Here is an 18,022-nt window from a genome sequence, read left to right as displayed (position 1 = left end):
AGGTTTGAATGAAGCATAAATTTATTTCCTTCCTTTCCCATCGATATATACTATATTAACACACACACACCCAGAGAGAGAGAGAGAGAGAGAGAGAGAGAGAGAGTTAAAACATGTAATGTATGAAATACAGTTTTCCACCCTCTAAATCAGCTATTTTCAACCTTTTTCATCTCACAGCACAAGGTGTTAAAATTGTCAGGGCACAACATCAGTTTTTTTTTGTTTTGTTTTTTCGCTATTGAAAGGCACACCACACTGCTGGCAGGGGGCTCACATCCCCAATGGCCCTACTAATAAATTACCTACCATCACACTCCCATGAACATCTGCAGACCATTCATGGCACACCAGTGTGTCCTGGCACACTGAAAAATCACTGCTCTAAATCTTTGCTGTATTTTGTGTATCCAGAATTCTCCCTATTATGCTTGTAGAAAATCAGTATTGGCATTTTATTAAGAATAAATATATAATGTAGGTTGCCAAAAACAGAGCACTGTTCAACTTACTGATCACCTTATGAAACAGACATTCAGTTTTCTTTACTGCTTCACTTTAAACTGATGTGAAATAGATGGAGAAACAAGGTCATATCCCTAAATAAGCATAGCCTGATTAATTATGAGAGAAATAGTATACAGAGATGAAAGATTTTTCAAATTGTCACGTCCAGGAGCAAGAGAAACTATTTGAATCAGTAAAAATGAGAAGGGAGGGCAGAACACATCTACTGCAACCTTAATTCTGCTGTCATTGTTGCTTTTTAATTTCCTTGTAGTATACACCTTCCTCATTACATTTCGGAAAAAAGAATTGGTAACCAAAAAGGAAATACTATTTTCACTGTGGTAACTAGAGTTATTGACTGCATACACACTGTGCCAAACTAGATACGACTTTAATGGCCCTGGTGTGCTTCCCCATCCCCCGTCCTCTTCTAAATCGCTTACACCGGGGGGGGAGGGGGACGACACACACACACACACACACACAACGACGACACAAAAGTGTTCACAGGGTGGGTAGGCTGGAGAAGGAAGCTTAACCATACCCATGCTGTAATTCCAATACAGAATACCCCATCATCCCACACTCTATTTATGGTGGGAAACCCCCTGGAGCCAATGTCTCATATTATGCAATAAAACCCATCAGTAACACCATATAACAACAATTATTTACTCGGATATATGGAATATGGATATAAGCATATGGAAAAAGGAACGTTTCAAAAGTCAATAGTGTCATATCACTCATTGTCAAGTAAACAATGCAGATGCCCACTCTGAAATTTTTCAGCTCTTGCATGCACAATTTTGCATGTCTTTTAATGTATTCAATTTATTTATATGCCTTAAAAAAATGGGGGTCCTCAGAGTGGTTGCAAAAGAAAGAAATGAGACCGTTCCCTTTCCCAAAGGGCTTCCAATTGAAAAAGAGAAATGTGGATACATAGAAAGGTAGAAAAAATGGAAGCAAGAATAAATGAGGAATATGCAAATCACACAGGAGTATGGATAATGGGGGAAATGGGAGTGGCTGTTGTGCCAGTCCCAAAACAGTGATGAACACCTGTCAGTATACCTGTAAGTAAGTGTATGTCGCTGAGGCAGGTCATGGCTGAACACAGTCAAGTTCTGGCAACTCCTGTGACGCTGCTGGAACCAACCTTATTGGCTTCTGCCTTTCAATTGGACCATTTCAGCGATGTGGAGAGGGGGGATTTGCTGCATGGGTAACAGCCTATCCTCCATACCTTCTTTACCCAGGCTTCATGCACTGGAGAGGACACTCTGTTCCAGAACCACCATTCAGGGCACGATACCATAGTCTTCCGAGACTGAAGGATGCCAACATGGAAGTGTATGTTGAAAAAAGTATACCAAGACATTCAGATATATCAACTAAGCTGGGTTGATGCATCTTATTTCACAGAATTGTAGACCTGGAGGGGGCCTCCAGGATCATCTAGTTCAACTCCCTGCTTGAAACAGGAAAAATCCTCCATAGAGCATCTCCCAAAATATATTTGCTAAGCCTCTGCTTGAAGACTTTTATTCATAATACTAAATTTTAGGTTGCTTCATAGCATCTTAGTGCCCTTACGAATTACATAAGACTCAATTAGTAAAAAACTGGGTTAGAAAAAGTAAACCAAAGTTTGATGGGTTTGCCACACAGCCAGCCTGCCATTCAAAGCAAGATAAATATTTTGACTCCATCTACAGGTCAGCATGCAAATTAGTTTGCCTGAATTGATCTACTAGTGGAAAACAGGTAGGTGTTCAAATAAGTCTTGCAGACAATCAAGTGTTACAGACCATGATGAAATTGATAAATGAGATTCTGTGGCCCAAGTTAGGAAGAAAAACAATGCCTACTGGCTTTATATTTTAGGAGTCTTTAGTTTCAAAACTACCATGATGAGGCAACCCAGAACTACCAAGTAGTGGCCTCAAACCACTTTCTCGTAATTCCCAACTTTCCATGTCTTTTAACAAGAGATTCATTTTATGGAAACATAATTTTGCTTACAGAGCCAGTTTTTTACCCCCAAACTAGCTTACCAAGTATCAGAAGAACCACAGATAATACTGGTATTAAAATTGACCAATTGCTCTGGAAAGTCATACAAGCCTTTAATTTTAAGCAAATTGAATAGTTAGTTTAGTGCACTTACCACAAATGCAAATGAGAATTACTATTGGTATTTTATGGCACTCCTTTGACAAGATACTCTTGGTATTCTTTTCCCAGTTATAGTTTTCATTCATGGAATACTCAAATAAATTCAGTAAGTAAAATGCCAACATGACCATACACAAAAGTCATACATAAATGAATCAACAAACGCTGCAAGTTTATGCACACTTTTCTGAGAGTACTTTCCATTCACAGGACCGTTGAGCAAATATGCATAGGATTACACCATTAACACATTTTCATACTTCCATGACTGGCTCAACTCTTATGAGTGTAAAATCATAACATGAGAGGAATCTTGAAATCAAAACCATTTCGGTGCTCAAAAATAATTAGCGCAGAAACTTGGAACCTGCTACAATTAGGAGGCAGAATTTAGAGCAGTGGGAATTTGCAGCACGCTTCCATTTTCCCTGGTTGGATTTCATAAATGGTTTTGTTCATGCTCAAAGTCTAAGTTCCTTACTTGGGGTCATGTAATACTTCATCTAATGTCATGCTTTTTTAGGAAGTCTGAACTGTTTTGTTTACACCATCCCTGTATTATATGGCATGATCGATCTGGATATATTTGTCCTGCAGTGGTTGTTTGTACATTATACCTACTTTTCTACTGGGTACACCACGTTCTGGATTCTGTGGGCTGCTCCTGCTTTGCAGTAGCTGTTTCAAATTGGATTACCACTTAGACATCCCTACTCTACAATTTTAAGAAAATTGCAGGTATGAAAGCAAACGTATACAGAAATTTGTGCTTTCCCAAAAAACTTTATAAGGTTTTTAAACCGCAAGATTCATTCCAGAATCTTGAGAATAAATTTTCTCCACTGAGTGAATCTCTAATGGACAAAAATCAGTACTGTTGAGTTTATCCGAGTGTTAAATGCTCTATCCAATAGCAAAAGGAATAGCAGCACACCAACTGCACACTAGACACAAACCAGAGATGAGAGTTTATGCAATCGCACGAAATTGTTTCTGCAACGTAAATTTCATTTTAGAGGAGAAAAGTTATATAATATACACGCAGACATCATGAAAAATTTATCAGAATGTTGCAGGTTTCTCAGTATAGAAACACAGAACTACAGTGTCCAATATTCAACACACCTCGATGCCAACAATAAATAAAACATCTGAATACATTTTATACCTTTTGACTGTCTGCCACAGCCTTGCATTTTCTGTTATTTGTTTAAGTTTGCCTATTTGCGTCAAACTGTATAGGTTCTCATGTTTTGCATTTTTGTTCTTATTAAATCTCCTCCTACTGTGTCACATTTCTTTGCTGGTCTTACTGCCAGACAGTGGGGGTCCCACGTAAACCACTGGATACCACCTCAAGTACCACTGGTTGAGAAACACTGCTGTAGAACTATTTGACGCATAACACAGTACAACAAAATAATATAAATTGAATACTGTGGTATACATAGAATATTGTACGTAGGGGCAGTCTTACATGCTTACAGTATGCGGCTCATCCATGTTAATGACAATGGAGAAGAACCTACATTGAATAATGTTCAGATGCAGGACCCTAATATGGTTACCCTTCAAAAACAAAAGGGTTGATATTGCAATTCGTTAAACAAGTCATTTTGCACTTTAAAAATATGAAAGGAGTAGTAACTGAAACAGGACACAAGAGGGTGAATCACAATTAGTACTTCCACAAATGGAAGAAGCTCTATTTGCATTAGAGGTGTGCGAGTGTGATTTTTGCCAATCTCTTGTCACCCCTGAAAATATATTCCTAAAAGTTGGGAGATTATCTTGGACAGATACTGGAGGGCACAGGGAAATGCAGAGGAAAGCAGCGATTGGCAAAAAAAAAAGCTCCTTCCCACATGTGTGAACAAAACTTCTTCCATTCATATAAATACCAGTCAGGATCCAACCCACAAGGTCAGAAATTCAGAACATAATTCGAATAACTTCCAAATCAATTTGCACAATAATACCATGGCTGGTCTGTGCACAACACAACCAATGTAGCTTGCACCAAATAGCCGGTTATAAGATACACCAGGATGTCTTACATGCCATGTCTGCTGCAGCCTCCTTCCAACCTGCTGGGGACAGAGCTGTCCCAATCTTCTTTTTACTCACTAAAAGTGAATGGAAAGCAGATTGGAAGGCAGTGATCCAGCATTCCCAAGTTTGTTCCCTGCTTCCTGATTTGTTTGAAGAGACCATGTGAGAAAGAAGTACCATGAAGAGTGAATGGGGGTAGATAACCATTTCCTGCATGTTTTTTTTTTGGAGAGGCTGCTTTTGATCACCTTGGACCATCCCTGAGACATACCCTTAGGCATTATGAATTTTCCTTGTAAGAGAGTCAAGATGAAGCATATAGTTTGACCACAAAATGCAAGTTTTCTTGGTACAGAAATGGAACTTTTCAAGTACAGAACTTACACATTCCTTTAACGTTTCTGGTGGCAGGGTCCATGCATACAGCTCCCCCTTCACTGCAAAAAGATACCATCATTGAAGGTCCCCAGGGATCGCCTATGGGATAAGCTTGCTGAGACTAACATTGATAGGAGGTTGCTGTTCCTTATGCAGGAATTATATACCAATACCACCTTGAGGGTAAGGATTAGTGCTGATGGAAGATTGACGGAGGAAATTCGTTCTACCAAAGGTGTTAGACAAGGGTCTTTGTTGGCCCCACTTCTTTTTAACCTTTACATTAATAACATAGTAAATGTTCTAACACATGCAGATCACTTCCCTCCCTCAATTGGAAACTATAAGATTGCAACCCTTATTTATGCAGATGAAATTGTTTTATTATCCTTGAATAGGAAAGGGCTTAAGAGAATTTTAAATAAGCTGCAAGACTTTAGTTATTCGGAGCAACTGAAGGTGAATTATGCCAAATCTAAAATAGTGGTTTTTGGCAAGCGTTCACCTAAATTTAGTTGGACTTTGGGTGATCGCAAGATTGAACAAGTCCCTGCCTTTAAATATTTGGGTGTATTTTTCGATGAAAGAAATAGCTGGAAATCCCAACTTCAAAATGTTAAAACATTAGCACAAAAATCAAGCTATGCTTTATTAAAATTCTTCCATTCTAGAGGAGGAAACTTGGTAATTCCAGCTCTAAAGGTTTTTTCGAGGACAGTAATTACCCAAATGTTATATGGTATAGAGATCTGGGATATAAAGCAGAACAACGTACATATTCCCGAAGTTGCTCAGAATAAACTTTTGAGGCACATCTTGGCTGTTCCCCCAGGCACTCTGGCAGCATTTCTCAGAACAGAGACAGGCATGGTATCTATAAAGGCTAGGGCAGCCTTAGCCATAATTTCATATTCTAAGAGAGTGTTGGATATGCCGGAAAAGTTACCCTGCACATGCCTGATCTTGTCTGATCTTGGAAGCTAAGCAGGGTCAGGCCTGGTTAGTACATGGATGGGAGACCACCTGGGAATATCAGGTGCTGTAGGCTTATACCATAGTCTTTCGAGACTGAAGGTTGCCAACCAGCGTCTTTCTAAACTCTGTTTGGCAGAGCAGTGGAAAAGAGGAGGCTGGGCTTCTTTAGTGCAAATGCTCCTAAAATCTAAAGCTCTTTCTACTGATATATTTGTCTTTTTTGAAATTAAACCAATGCTGAGGGAATGGATTTTTAAACTGGATAATGATCAGGATTTAGATTCAGTAAGATCTTTAAATTTTTCTCAGTTGTATCGTTTCCTGAAATTGTCACTCAAGAGCAAAATATTCATATTCACTTACCTTTGCCTCTTTGAGAAAGGCGTTCACCGAACTGCATTTTCAAACCATGCCAACGGCAGTTCTAGATGGCAGATATTTGTCCATTCCCAGGCATTTGAGATTTCGTATTTGTGGAGCAGGACAGATTGAGGATATTGCACATTACCTGCTTTTCTGCCAGCTCTATCAAAATCCTAGGGAAAGGTTTCTGGAGCCTATTTTGGCTACCTTACAAGGGGAGAATCTACAAATGAAACTGTGCTGGTTACTTTCTGACTGTGACCCATCGGTCACTTATAGTGTAGCGTTGTTTGCTAAAGCTGCTAGAACTATTCGTGCCAACTACCTGGGGGAAATAGCGGTAGACTGTAAAGGAGATTCCTTAATATGATGGGTGTAGGTGCCTCGTGTCTGATTTTGATTTTATTTCATCATTGTCTGTATTTTGATGTACACCTGGACTTATATATATTTTATTTCATTGTGATGGCTATTAGCTAATACAATAAATGATTTTGACTTTGACTACTATCATTGAAGTTTAGTCCAAGTCTCAGTTGCTCCTGAGGTGGTGCCACGAGGCCACCTCATGACCTTGACCACTAACGTTATTTTCTTCTCCCCATCTGTACTCCCAGTGGTTTCTCCCCTTCCTTTTCTTTTTTGACCCTTTTCAGCACTGCCACCAATTCTTCTGCTCTTCTTCCATTTTGCCTTTTGAAAAAGGAAGAGATTAGTAGTAGGAGCAGTGGGGTTGGTGACTACTGTTACCAAGTAAGCAAAGGAGCAGCAGCACAGTAAGACAGCCAGTTGCACATCTGCCAGCTGAAACAGCTGTGTCACTTTACCTCACAAACAATATTCCCTCTTAAGGAGTTAATGCCACTGTGCCTGGCAGCATTTCCGGACACAGGGCAGTGATGTCATACATAATTACCAACCTCCACAGAGTTGGCTTCCCAGGGCTTCAAGCTGTGTGGCCACACAGCCTAAAGGGAATAGTGCTCATAAGTCATACTATTGCTGCCCAGTTGTACTATTACTGACCCACAGTAGCAGTTGTGGCTTTTGTAATACAGCAGGAGAGCTCAAACGAACCTGGGACTAACATTTCAAGTTCTATTATATAATGCTGCCAATGACAACTGCATTCATAGGACATCAAATTTATGGACAATTAAGGTGAAATTATCTGAAACAAATAAAGTTAAAATTATCAGCCAACTATCTATCTCAAAATAAACATTCTGAAATAACTGTACCAAAATGAATCTAACATTTCCTAAAACATCAGTGTATTTAAACATAGCATGCATCATTTTGCTCAAGTTAAACTTAGTGGGTAACTCTATTGCATCAGGGTGCAATTGAAGCACAAGAGTATGCACATATGCTTTTTTAAAAAAAGATTAAAACCATTCTGCACAACCTTTTATCCTTGAAAACTGGACAAAAGCAACACTGAATGATTATCCCACCTAATCTTCTAAAATGTACTCCATTTTTCAAAGTAATGCACATTAGTTCATCTGAATACAATGCAAACACACTGAATGAGCTTCATTGAGATTACAAGAATAACTGTGGCTCAGCAATGAAAAACTGGTGCTGCTAAGTCATGTGATGCATGCAGGAACTACAATTGCAAATCCAAATCCCCACCTAAATAGTTAGCCAGCTCAAACTGTTTTCAGCTATCAACAAACGGCCGATTCCCTCCCCCATGTCAGTTTATACCTACTGAAGGGGGGGTTATTCCAAAAACAACCAATAATTTCTATTCATTCCAGCTTTCTAAACCATTTACTATCTAAATAATAGTTTACTGTAAGCAATAAATGTGCTTCAATAAAAATTTGTAAATTCTTTGGCCTGCACTGTAGAGTGGCTATGGCAAAAGGGCAAAACACCCCATTTTCCAAAAGCATGACTATCTGCATCACAGAAGGAGCATTGTGCTTATGACAAACACATGGTGAAAGAGTGAATGTGGTCCCTTTTTCAGGCAGGAACAGGCTGCTTGCCCATGTGCCTGGTACTGCTGACTCTTCTGCCTCTCCATAGCCCAGATTGTGATATAATGGATAGTTCATTTCGTAATCCTTATGGAACATGTGAACCAAACTTCCTAGGCAGGATCCAAATACCTGAAGACTTTCATACATAATTAACTCCCCACCATGATGCAGATTTTTTCCTTTTGGTTGGTCTTTTCTGAAAGCCACCTCCTATCAGACATGTCTACTGGTTTGTCAACTTGAAATGGGGGGGCGGGGGGGGCTTGGGGGAGAGTGACATTCCAGAACACTGTGCAGTCAAGGGATGCGCAAGAAACATCTCGGCTCAGAGATGTGCAAGAAACATCTGGTCACCTCAGACCGCCCTTCCTTGATGGACGGCTGCCAGGATGGATGAGGTGAGGCTTGCCAGCCAGCCAGCCGCCGCCCCCTTGCAAAAGCCAGCCACTGCCACACCTCCAAACAGAGCTGCCCCTAGAGCTGCCCAGGTAAGCCAGCACCAGGCTACATCCCAAGCCTGGCTGGCTCATGGACTACTAGGAGGAGGCGTCTCCAAGGAATTGCCACGGAAGGGGAAAGAATGCTGCGCAGGGCTGCTGCCAACAAGGCATTTCGTTCAAGGAAGAGGAAGCCCACCTCCCCTCCCCGCTGAAAGGAAAATGTCAAGCGCACAGCACGCACGCCCCTCCGATTTCCTGCCATGCAAAGGCAAAGGCGGATCTCTGCATCAGCCTTTCTCCCTACAGATGCGTCGGTGGGAAGAATGCAGCCTCCGCCGAGTGCAGAGACGGGGGCTGGCTGGCTGGCTGGCAGGCGCTGCCTTCCCACCCCTCTTTAATCTCCTCGGACCCCATCCGCCCTCTAGGCTCACATTACAGTAGCAACGACGACACCAGAGGAGGGGGGGGGTGACCTGCGTGTTATTTTTGGCCTCCCTCCCTCCTCCATTCAAACCTTTCCAGTATTCAGCCTGCCACCTCCACCTGCGTGACGGTGAATACAAGTCAAAAGGGGGGGGGGAGAGTTAAAGCTCTGGAAAGACTAGAGGCTTTGAAGGGGCTCCCCCAGACCCCCAAAGATAGGAAGGAAAATGGGGAGAAAACGACACACCCTCCCGCTGCTTCACCAGCCTAGCCCAAGCATCCTATTGCGGCCCATGAGACTGAACACAGACACAGAGAGGTGCCCCACACTTGGGAAGGAGGGCCCAATTCTATGCATGCCTACTCAGAAGCAAACCCCACCACAGTCAGTGGGGCTTACTCCCAAGAAAGTGTGGACAGAATGGCAGCCTCAGAACCCACTCCTATGCATGTCTACTCAGAAGCAAGCCCCGTCCTAGCAATGGGGCTTACTCCCAGGAAAGTGTGGACAGGATGGCAGCCTCAGAACCCACTCCTATGCATGTCTACTCAGAAGCAAGCCCCGTCCTAGCAATGGGGCTTACTCCCAGGAAAGTGTGGACAGGATGGCAGCCTCAGAACCCACTCCTATGCATGTCTACTCAGAAGTAAGTCCCGTCATAGTCAATGGGGCTTACTCCCAGGGACGTGCGGATAGGATGGCAGCCAGAGGCAACAGCTCGGCCTGCGCTGAAAGTCTTCCCAGGGCCACCCAACAGGGCTCTTGCTCGCTGGATCTCCACAATCAGCCACGCAGCAAGTCTCCTTGTGCCAAAGAGGCGCGGGGGGAGGAGAGGAGAGGGAGGGAAAGGGCCAGGCAGCAGCACCGCGCCAGCTCCAAGCCCCGCTAGCCAGCCAGCGTCCACGCACACTCACCCATTTATGTAGAGTTCGGGCTCCGCCAGACAGACAGGCTGAAAGTTTGAGGCGGCTGCAGCAGGTCTGGGTGCCGACTGCGGGCTGCCTGCCACAACCACGTCTTCTGCTTCCTTCCCAGCGAGTCAGTCAGTGCCCACCGCAACAGTAGCAAGGCTGCATTTTATTTCCTGCTCTGAAACAAACCCTCCCTTGCAAGCAGGCGGAAAAAAATCAGAGAAGAAGGGGGGGGGGTGTTGCTTCTTGACATCAAGAGAAGTGGGGCGGGGAAATAAAGACACCAGACACACCGCCAGCACAACACAACACAGTAGCAAATGCAGGGAGTGGGAGGGAGAGGAGCAGAAAATGCTGTGGTTCCACCTGGAGCTCTGCGAGAGGGAGGCAGTCAGTGTGTGTCTGTGTGCATGAGGGCGGGAACGCCAGCAAGGGGGCGGGCGGGCGGCGCCCCTTCTCCGGGACCCTTCGCGCACCAAGGTGGCAGCGGCAGCCACTGCTGCAAGGCGAGCTCGAACCGCCGCTCCAGGGGGCTGGCGCTGCTTCTCCTCCTCCGCCACTGCCCGCTGGAGAAGCAAGCGAGCTGTCGCGAGAATGCGCCATGGTGGCGGCTTCGCTGCGCCGCCTCCGGACGCCTGGGAAACAGGCGAGCGCCCCGGGTGAGCCAGGGGTGTTGGGGGCGCAGCGCGCGCCAGCAGCTCCTCGGTTCCCGGGCAGCGGGACACGGGCGCACGCGCGTGGGGCTGACTCTCTGTGGGGCGGCGCGGGGCGCCGAGGAGGGGGAGGCGCTGCCTGCAGGCGGCCGGCAAAGCTGCGCTGCTCCCAAGGTTTTCATGCACCGTCTCTCCGAGGAACAGCACGCCCAGCGTTGCATATACGCACCAGGGACCAAATGTGTACACTGTGGGCTGGGCACTGATGGGTTAACACGTCATGCAGCTGCAGAGCCCACGCAGAAAGAAAATGGGGCTCTTCCCACGCTGCAACCCTTTGACACCCCCGCAGGTGATGCTCGGCACCCAGTCCCTGCACCACATGCCTCGCCAGCCACGCCCACAGCCTCTTTGGCAGGCACCGCCCTTTAGGGCAAGCTGCAGGGCACCTCTTCAACCACGACATGATGGCTCTGCTCGTGACGAAATCCAGTGTTAGAACCCATTTCTGTCCAGCGCACAGGTGTGTACACATTTGATCCCTGTTGCGTATGTGCAACATTGGGCAGAAACAGGGTGACCAGATGTCATACCCGCAAACAGTAAAGGCACCCCAAAGTGTAGGACATCCAAGAAAAATGTAGGAAATAAGACCATAAACACTCATCTTGATATATGTGGCCAATTTCAACACTATATTAAAGTTTTAAATTTAAAAATATTACATATAATTTGTTACATATAACTTATTAATTGCAAGAAAAAAAGAGGACCTCTGGGCAGAAATGGTTAATAGCGGACATGACTTAAACTGCCCAGAAGTACTGTGCTTTTCCAGTATCTTTGTACATCTGCACAGCCCTCATACACTGCAGCTGAATGCATGTTTATTCAGAAGCCCCATTGAATTTAATAGTATTTGCTCCTAAGTAGGTACAGAATAAAGGTTTTAGCCCATCTATAGTAGAAACTGGTTTTTAACATACTTTTCTGAGGGGCACTACTGGAAGAGGAGCAGAGCCAGCCCATCCATGAGGCTGATTGAAGCAGTAGGGAGGCAGCAGGGGAAAGTTGCCCTCCCCAAAATCCAGTCCAGGAGGGAAGGAAATGGAAGAGCGAGTATACAAGAGGGTGGTGACCAGGAAACATCATGTGCAAAAGGAGACTTTGTCTCTACCACACCAGCAGGTAAGGGGCAGCAGCCTGGGTCATCCTTTTGCAGGTGTGAAGCAGGGAAGAGGGATACACAACAGCTTCGCTAAACTTAAAAAACTTGCTAGTAAGCGATACTATATTTGACATAGGCTAGAGAAAAAGCACACACATGGCAGTGTAGTTTAAGAGCATTCGTGGCTATTTAATACCCCATAATAAGATATAGATGCTCCAGCAGAATCATTATTATGTTGAATGCTGCTCGTCGTACACACAAGGTGTGTGTGATTGATTCGGTTTGCCTGCTCCATCATGTTAGCTAACGCTTTGATCCAAACAGAGCACCCAACTCTTCTGTTTACAGAATTGCTTTTGAAAGGAGGGACAAGCTGCAGGGACCACTTCTCCTATCATAGTTGCTGCTTTGATGAAGTTCTAGAGTTGAAGAGGGTTCCACAGCCATTTCTTAAGCCAGACATATTCCCACAACTCCTGAAGTGGTAGGTAGGGTGAAAAGTAATAGTACAAGGATCCAGCTACTATAATGAGCCTGAAAAGAAAAGGAGGGGTTTATGCATTTGGTATCCCTAGCTTTTTTTGGCTGGGGTTGCCCTCTAGAGAACAGAAACACACACTACACCCAAAACCACGCATTAATACAAAAGCAGAATACCTGTTAAGTAGTTCCAGCCATATTGTTTTTACCTTCTGCCAGACGGCCTAGGAGAGGGGGGTAAAGGGGATTTGTACCCAGGCCTAGGGTCAGGAAGGGGGCCCAGGAGCCAAAGGAGGGGGCCCAGAAATTTCCTGGGATCTTACATTCTCCAATCTCACTACCCATGCAGGATGCTGGGCGCAAAACTGTGGGTACATGGCCATGACTACTGCCATACACACCAGGCCCAGGATTGCATTCATTCCTTAACAGTGTCACATCTGGGAGGAAACTGACCTGTTACAGTAGCACTTTGGTTTGTGGACCTGGACTACAAAGACTATTCCAGCTGGTGCCACTTTCTCCCTGCTTGTTTTGCCCCCATTGCCATCCCCCCATTGTGTTTCACTCCTCCCTCTTTGGGGAGGGGCCCAAAAGAAACTCTGTACCCCCTGATAAAATTCCTCTCCAATGCCCTACTGCCAGATATCAAAGGAGAACTTGACATCAGAAAAATGGTAGGGGGTGTTTGAGGGAACTCTTGAGATGGTGTCACAACCTAAGTTAGGGCCAACTTCTGGGGCAGGAAACATTTTTTCCCCTCACACATCAACAGCCCCCCCCCACCAAGTGTAGTACTTCACTTTCTTCCATAAAAAGAATGACTGTCTCTTTAGGGGACAGTAAAGCAGGCTTTGCATGCGCACTTTAAGCTAGAAAAAAGTAGACAGAACACCTGAACTGCAGCATAGGACACTGGCTTTGCCAATGTTGCTTATTGTGACAAATCAGAGGGAAATGTCACTGTGGAATTCATGCTTACAAAGTTAGTGCCTCCATCATTTTTGGAATTTTCTCTCCCCTCTCCATTTCAGCAAGTCCAAGCCAGAAATGGAGAACACACTTTTGTACACATTCTCCTATCAGGGACGTAGACTGTTACAGTATCATCAAGAGCAGTGCTTCTCAGTTTGTCCTCCGCCATACCACTTCACATGGTCCACCTATTCAAAGAAACTCTGGAAGTAACTGGCGATGACATCATGGTGGTTGGTAGGGCTTTTTAGAGCATGGAAAAGCATGCTTTGGAGCTCTTCCCAACAAGCTGAGCCTTCTACTGCTGTTTGTTGTTCCTTGTCTTGCTGCCAGGCAGCAGGTGTCCAGGGGTCCCATGAGTACCACCAGACATCACCTCAAGTACCAGTGGTGGTACCCGTACCGCTGGTTGAGAAACACGGGTCAAGAGCCTTACTGGATCATGCCTAAAAGATAAATTTATTGTACATTAACTATTCTGTATCTAAGACAAAGGTTTTTGAGGATCCAGTTTCAACAGCAGTTTCTATTTGGTTATAACTGTCATAGCTGCTGCTAGAAACTCTTTCATATAACCATATTTTCAGTTTTGGGTATTTCTTGCAAGATCCATAAGAAATAAAATAGTTTGAAAGTCCTCAAAAACAAACATCACAAAGTTAAGCTATATTTTGGGGTTCTAATAGCAAAAGGTATGTGGAAGCGAAAAATATTGGCAATTCAACAGAAATGTTCATGATCTTAAGATCTAATCTTAAGATTATCTTTTCCATCTAGCTTCATTCAGAAGATCAGTTCTGCATAAAAGAACATCTGTGGATATCTTCTTATCTCAGTGGTCATTTCCAGAACTAGGGGAACACACACCGGGTCTGACCACCTCCCCCTTCCACAGCAGAAGATAGCCCATGGTAGCTGTTAGAGATAATTAACCATCTCACCCCTAGTTCTTCATTGCTGCCATGGCTAGATAAGGAAACCAATCAAGTGTCAAGATGACAGTGGAACATCCTGCTGTTTTATTGTTGATTTTTTTTATTCTACTTTTATTCTTGCTTTAAGCCACCATGTGCTCTCAGTTATAAGGTAGGCTAACATGTTCCTTAATTTAAAAAAATTGTATTTTAATACTGCTTTCTTTACAGCTGTCTATAGCTTTTTTTTGAAGTGCTGTAAAATTTAAAAGTTTGCTTTTTAGGAAAACCAACAAAAACAGGTCAAGGGTTTCACAACAGAACTGCTTCCATTATATTTTGATGAATAGATCCGCATAATCTTAAGACGTTTTGATTTCACTATTTCTCTATCACCTATAACAAATTAGATGTATTAGCAGCTCAAAGGCCTCCTAAACAATTAACAAGAAACAGATAAATTCAAAGTATCAAATTGTGAAAGCTGAAAGTATGACCTGCAGCAGAATACTGAGATATCTATGATTTAATTGCCTTTGAAAAGGTGTAAGGATCATAACTTATTATGAAATTAAAGTTTTAATGCAGCAATGCTGACTTCTATTGTCTAAAACACTTGTATTGGCAACCTTCAGTCTCGAAAGACTATGGTATCGCGCTCTGAAAGGTGGTTCTGGCACAGCGTCTAGTGTGGCTGAAAAGGCCAATCCGGGAGTGACAATCCCTTCCACACCGGGAGCAAGTGCAGTCTGTCCCTGGTCTGTCTCCCTGGCTATGGGCCTTCCTTCTTTGCCTCTTAGCCTCAGACTGTTGGCAAAGTGTCTCTTCAAACTGGGAAAGGCCATGCTGCACAGCCTGCCTCCAAGCGGGCCGCTCAGAGGCCAGGGTTTCCCACTTGTTGAGGTCCATCCCTAAGGCCTTCAGATCCCTCTTGCAGATGTCCTTGTATTGCAGCTGTGGTCTACCTGTAGGGCGCTTTCCTTTTCTAAAACACTAATCTTCCTTTTATTTTGCTTTCTTCTCTTTTCATTCATTTCAAATTGCTATTGTAAGATTGACTCGTGAGGAACTAAATTCTGATAAAAACAAACCTATGTGTTAATTATATTACATGCTTGCTGGAAGGCACCAGGATGCAGGTCTCTTGTTGTCCTGTGTGCTCCCTGGGGCATTTGGTGGGCCACTGTGAGATACAGGAAACTGAACTAGCTGGGCCTATGGTCTGATCCAGTGGGGCTGTTCTTATGTTCTTATGGAAAGAGTATTATTATGTGAAAAATATCTAGTTCCTCAACAACCACTGATCAAAGCAATGCAATGAGTGCCACTTCTGAATTTAGCTCCTCCTGTTCTCTTAACAAGATCACATTCAGGCTCAAAGAAGGTTCCTCAGTACCATGTAAACTGAGAGGTGATCTTAGAATTTTTCTTGGTTCTAGAAAAGTATTAAAATATTTGCACAAAATAGTTGGCATCCTTCAGTCTCGGAAGACTATGGATCGTGCTCTGAATTCCAGAACAGTGTCCTCTCCAGTGCACGAAGCCTGGGTAAGCTAGATATGTAGGATAGACTGTTACCCATGCAGCAAATCCCCCCTCTCCATGTCACTGAAATGGTCCAACGGAAAGGCAGAAGCCAATACGGTTGGTTCCAGTGGCATCGCAAGAGTTGCCAGAATGTGACTGTGTTCAGCCATGAACTGCCTCAGGGACTCCGGCTCCGGATTTTGCCTCGAGGTTGACTCCTGAAGCCTTTTCCATAACTGGATGTAGCCACAAGGCATTGGAGGTTTGGGATCGGAGTTTTCCTTCTCTCAGATGAGCTGCTTTCCCAGGCTAATGAGTCCCATCTACCCGGTGGCTGTTTAGTCGCCTCTTACGACAAGTACAGCCAAACTGCACAAAATACGATTGGCAAAATGGCATATTACCCAATTTTCCCATGCCATCTATAAAAGGCATTGCATTATTTGTTTTCAGCACAAGAATAAGGATGTGTCAAATTTTCAGCTTCTAGTCAAACAAGGTATTAAGATGAAATAATAATTCTGGTTTTATAAAAATCTCTGTAAACTGAAAGGCAGGTAAAAATTCAAAATATGCTTACACCCATCCCAGCTGATTGTAAGATAGTCATGGGGGAAGCCTTGTCTGCATTACATGCAGTCTGCTGGGGATTGAAAGCAACATGCTTACCAACCTTCTCATGTCTCACATTCAAAATAGTTGTCGGATTGATGCTGAAGTTGTGTGTTTTTCCAGCTACTGTCTAGTAAGGTTAGTAAAGCAAGACTATGACACACTAAACTGTAAACTATAGATCCTCCTCATTACTGAATGTTGCAGGGCCCAAAACCTTCCCAAAATTGGAGATCCAAAAATTGCCCACTTGTCAGCCATGTAACAAAAAATACAAGTCATTAGGTGGCCTTGTACTAGTCCTTATGTTAGTCCAACTTACCTGGCAAGATTGTAGCAAGGTTAAGTGATCTCTAAACAATCCTTGAGGAAGCGTGAAATAGAAATATAAACAGCCTGTATACATTACTCCATGATCTCATTCTTATTCCTTACATATCACAAAGACTTCTGACTGGTCTTTTTCATCTTTGGGCCTCTGTTGGAATAGGCCTATTTCTTAATAAACCTCTCTAGAGAACCAGTGTGGTATGGTGATTAATTGGGACCAGGGAAACCCAGGATCAAATCCTCTTCTCAACCACAGTGCTTACTGGATGATCTTGCACCAGTCACACATTTTCAGCCCAAACTAATGGTTGTTGCAAGGATAGCATTAGAGGAAAATATGTCATTGTACATAAAGGCTTCTTTCCTCCAGAATATGCTGCTTCAGTCAGAAGGAGGAAACTTTTGGATACATACAACCCAATGTGCACTGTCCTTGGAGAAGGGACAAGATAAAACACAACAATGAGAGGAGGTGGCCTGCTGCTGATATTTTTACAAAAAGTAAACATCTCCAAAAGTAGTCAGTTGCAAACAGCTAAGAAAAATCTTACTAATGATTATCCAGTTGCTAGGATTTTTAAACAATGTACTTTTATGGATGCTATAGAGCAGGGGTGCTCAATAGGTGGATCGCGATCTACCGGTAGATCGCGAGGCAAAATGAGTAGATCACGGAGTGCCGACCCCCCCCCTTCAGGTGCCTCTGGGAGGAAACACCGGGAGTTAGGCCCATTGTACTAAATGGGGCTTACTCCCAGGTAAGTGTGGCTAGGATTGCAGCCTCACAGCCTAATCCTAGGCATGTCTACTCAGGAGTAAGTCCTGTTATACTCAGTGGGGCTCAAGGTACACCAACATACATTGTACACATAAATGTTATATGTTATGATGGCATGAACATTGTAAAAAAAACTCTGGTAGATCTCCAGGCCTTGCTGGTTTTCAAAGTAGCTCTCAAGCCAAAAAAGTGTGAGCACCCCTGCTATAGAGCATATATTTCCATATAAACACTGCAACGTTCAAGAGGAACACAGTTACGCTTTAGGAAACCCCCTTTTTCCTAAACTTATGTTTTACAAAATGTTTAAAAATAGTTGCTCAACAAAACAGGAAATAAAAGAATTTATGC

The 18,022-nt window shown here is 43.6% G+C and overlaps 1 protein-coding gene across 2 annotated transcripts in view; it reads right to left on the bottom strand.

The window, feature by feature from the left end:
• Window positions 1–10,769, bottom strand: part of SH3KBP1 (SH3 domain containing kinase binding protein 1) — a 190,308-nt gene extending 179,539 nt beyond the window's left edge. Inside the window, exon 1 of one of the 2 annotated variants that reach the window (XM_066619204.1) lies at window positions 10,235–10,769. In XM_066619204.1, the coding sequence (XP_066475301.1) occupies window positions 10,235–10,238 (4 nt within the window). In that variant the 5' untranslated portion in view covers window positions 10,239–10,769. The remainder of the gene's footprint in view (window positions 1–10,234) is intronic. The other variant, XM_066619203.1, reaches the window with a different exon arrangement.
• Window positions 10,770–18,022: the final 7,253 nt, after the last annotated feature.

This window comes from Tiliqua scincoides, chromosome 3 (genome assembly GCF_035046505.1).
Source record: "Tiliqua scincoides isolate rTilSci1 chromosome 3, rTilSci1.hap2, whole genome shotgun sequence".
NCBI classification, from domain to species: domain Eukaryota; kingdom Metazoa; phylum Chordata; class Lepidosauria; order Squamata; family Scincidae; genus Tiliqua; species Tiliqua scincoides.
This window is presented reverse-complemented; position numbering and strand designations above follow the sequence as displayed.